The sequence below is a fragment of the Bubalus bubalis genome, chromosome 3, assembly GCF_019923935.1.
Source record: "Bubalus bubalis isolate 160015118507 breed Murrah chromosome 3, NDDB_SH_1, whole genome shotgun sequence".
Taxonomy (NCBI): Eukaryota; Metazoa; Chordata; class Mammalia; order Artiodactyla; family Bovidae; genus Bubalus; species Bubalus bubalis.
This window is the reverse complement of record NC_059159.1, coordinates 124,259,183-124,262,395: the sequence shown is the minus strand read 5'-3', so window position 1 is coordinate 124,262,395 and position 3,213 is coordinate 124,259,183. Positions and strand designations below refer to the sequence as shown.

The following is a 3,213-nucleotide window of genomic DNA, read 5'->3' as shown; positions in this document are numbered from 1 at the left end:
CACTTTTTTTTTTAAATTTTTATTATATTTTTAAATTTTACAAACTTGTATTAGTTTTGCCAAATATCAAAATGAATCCGCCACAGTTCACTTTCATGCATTGGAGAAGGAAATGGCAACCCACTCCAGTGTTCTTGCCTGGAAAATCCCAGGGACGGGGGAGCCTGGTAGGCTACCATCTATGGGGTCACACAGAGTCGGACACGACTGAAGTGACTTAGCACAGTATGGCTAACAAATGTTTGGCAACCACTGGTAGGTGGCTGTGGTGGCATCCTTGGCCTAGAGCTGGGTCTCCCTGGTAGCTGTTTTTATGAGTTCTTCTGAGGAACCTTGACGGTGACCGTCTTCACCTCTGTGTAGGCCTTAAGCCCATCTTCCCCCAGCTCCCTCGCGTTGCCAGATTCCTTAAACCCTCCGAATGGCGTGTGGCAGGTGACAATGTTGTAGATGTTTACCACACTGTTCTAGCTTGGAGTGCCTGCGTGAAATACATGGCTTTGTCCAGATCCTGGGTGAACGCAGCAGCAGCCAAGCCATACCTGGTGTTGTCTGCCCTCTCAATCACCTCCTCAATCTTCTTGAACTTAAACAGTGGCTGCACGGGCCCGAAGATCTCCTCCCTAGTGATCCTCATGTCATCTTGCACACCACCAAAGACGGTGGGCTTGATGAAGAAACCTTGTTCTCTGAAATGCTGCCCACCACAGAGAAGTTTTGCCCCCTCCTTCTGGCCAAGCTGGATATAGCCCAGGATTCATTCAAACTGTTCTCTGTCCACCTGGGGCCCCTGTTGGGTGTCCAGATCAAATGGGTTCCCGACTCTCCTCTGCTTAGCTTTCTCCACCGTTCTCTCCAGAAACTCATCATAGATGGATTCTTCAATGAAGATCCAGGAACCCGGACAGCAACACTGGCCCATGTTGAAGAATAGGGCCTCTTGGCGCTGTTCCACGGCATGGTCCATGTCGGCATCAGCCAAGACGATGCTCAGGCTCTTCCCACCCAGCTCCAGGGTGACTCTCTTGAGGTTAGACTTGCCAGCCGCCTTCTGGATCAGGTGGCCCACCTCGGTGGAGCGGGTGAAGGCAACTTTGTCGATATCCATGTGATGGGCGATGGCTGCTCCTGCTGTTGGGCCATAGCCTGTGATGATGTTTACCATCCCAGGGGGAAAGCCCACTCCTTGATGAGGGAGGCCAAGTACAGGGCAGAAAGGGGTGTCTGCTCTGCCACATTTGTGACCGCAGTGTTGCCCGTGGCAAGTGCCGGGGCGAGCTTCCAGCTCTGCATGACCAAGGGGAAGTTCCATGGGATTATCTGGCCACACATGCCAACAGGCTCGTGCCGGGAGAAGCAGAAATGCTCACCACCCATGGGGATGGTCTTGCCGTGCCACTTGTCAGCCCAGCCAGCAAAGTACCGGTACACCTTGATGACCTCATCCAGGTCCAAGACATAAGACTCTTGGAAAGGCTTCCTGTTGTCCAGGGTCTCCAGTGAGGCCAAGTAGACACGATCCCTTTCCACTAGGTCAGCCAGGCAGTTCAGCAGCCAGCCTCGCTTCGAGGCATCCATCCGGCGCCATGGAGACCCCAGTCAGAAGGCTGCACGGGCTGCCTTTGCTGCCAGATCCACGTCAGCCCAGTCCCCTTCAGCCACGTGGCCGATGACCTCTCCCGTGGCAGGACTGACGGGAAAGTCTTCTTGCTGACAGCATCATGCCACTCGTTGCTGATGAACAGCTGGTTGTCGTGGATGTCTGGGTTAGGGATAGGGCTGGGAAGGGCTGCTGCTGCGAAGTACCGGGTGGCGGAGCGGTGCAGGGCAAACAGCCGGGGCAAAGGAAGCGCAGCATGCTGAGTACTCTAGAGAGGGACAGGAGCCAGGGTGAACAGGCAGAATGAATAAGGGACACCCAAAGGCCCACCAGCTAAGATGTTCCAAGATTCTAGCATAACAGGGTACCCCCTATGAAAAAATGAATCCAAAGGGCTACAAAAGCCCTGAAGAACACTTTGGTCCAAGTCTGTTGTGTCCCATCTAGCCTCTGGCTCACTCCTTCACCTCTTCTGGGTCTTGGCTCAAATGTTACCCTCTTAGTAAGGCCTTCCCCGTGCTCTGCTGTGCTTAGTCACTCAGCTGTGTCTGACTTCTTGTGACCCATGGACTGTAGTCTGCCAGGCTCCTCTGTCCATGGGGATTCTCCAGGCAAGAATACTAGAGTGTGTTGCCATGCCCTCCTCCAGGGGATCTTCCCAACCCAGGAATTGAACCCAGGTCTCCCCCATTGCAGGCAGATTCTTTACCATCTGAGCCATTAGGGAAGCCCAAGGATACTGGAGTGGGTAGACTATCCCTTCTCCAGGGGATCTTCCCAGCCCAGGAATCAAACCAGGATTTCTTGCATTGCAGGCAGATTCTTTACCAGCTAAGCTATATAGGGAAGCCCAAGGCCTTCCCTAACCACCCTTTATAAAAGTGCCGCCTTCCTCAGCCCCAGGACTGTCTCTCCCCCATACTGTGCTCTATTTCCCCCCATTTGACATACCAAATAGTATATGTATATGCTTACATGTTTATTGTCTGCCTCTCCCCAGTAAAATGTCAGCTCGATGAGGGCAGGGATTTTTTTTTCCTGTTTTATTCATTGCTATGTTGTTGATGCCTTGAATTATGCTGGCTACAGAGCAGCTGCTCAGTAGGTAGTTATTAAACGACAGACCAAGGAAACATCAAAATATCCACTAAGGCTGTTTAATTTACCTAGTGAAGTGAAAGTGAAGTCGCTCAGGTGTGTCCAACTCTTTGGGACCCCATGGACAGTGGAGCCTACCAGGCTCCGCCGTCCATGGGATTTTCCAGGCAAGAATACTGGAGTGGGCTGCCATTTCCTTCTCCAGGGGATCTTCCCAACCCAGGGATTGAACCTGGGTCTCCTGCATTGCAGACAGACGCTTTACCATCTGAGCCACCAGGGAAGCCCCTTAATTGACCTAAGGGTAGAGTAAAAACCAGAGGGACTCAGAGCCAGAGCCGTTCTCTGAGAGAGGGGTTCGCTTCACTTCACCTCTGTGCCTCTGTTTCCTCACATGTGAAATGCCTCATGGGGCTACACTGAACGGTGTTGTGCGTATAAAAAGCCTGGCACACCCACCCAGGTCATCAGAGCTTGGCACCCTCAGAAACCAGCCCAGCTCAGCCCTTCAGGCA

At 52.5% G+C, this 3,213-nt stretch overlaps 1 protein-coding gene and 1 non-coding gene across 2 annotated transcripts; both read right to left on the bottom strand.

Moving 5' to 3' along the window:
• Nucleotides 1–104: 104 nt before the first annotated feature.
• Nucleotides 105–1,858, bottom strand: ALDH1B1 (aldehyde dehydrogenase 1 family member B1). The gene is given in 5 exon segments (XM_025281750.2): nt 105–457; nt 460–1,182; nt 1,185–1,694; nt 1,697–1,843; nt 1,846–1,858. Coding segments are annotated over 5 exon segments (1,539 nt in total). The 3' UTR covers nt 105–311.
• Nucleotides 1,859–2,909: 1,051 nt separating this feature from the next.
• On the bottom strand, nt 2,910–2,981 carry TRNAC-GCA. The gene has a single exon. It is a non-coding gene; the product is annotated as a tRNA-Cys (tRNA).
• Between the last annotated feature and the right edge of the window lie 232 nt (nt 2,982–3,213).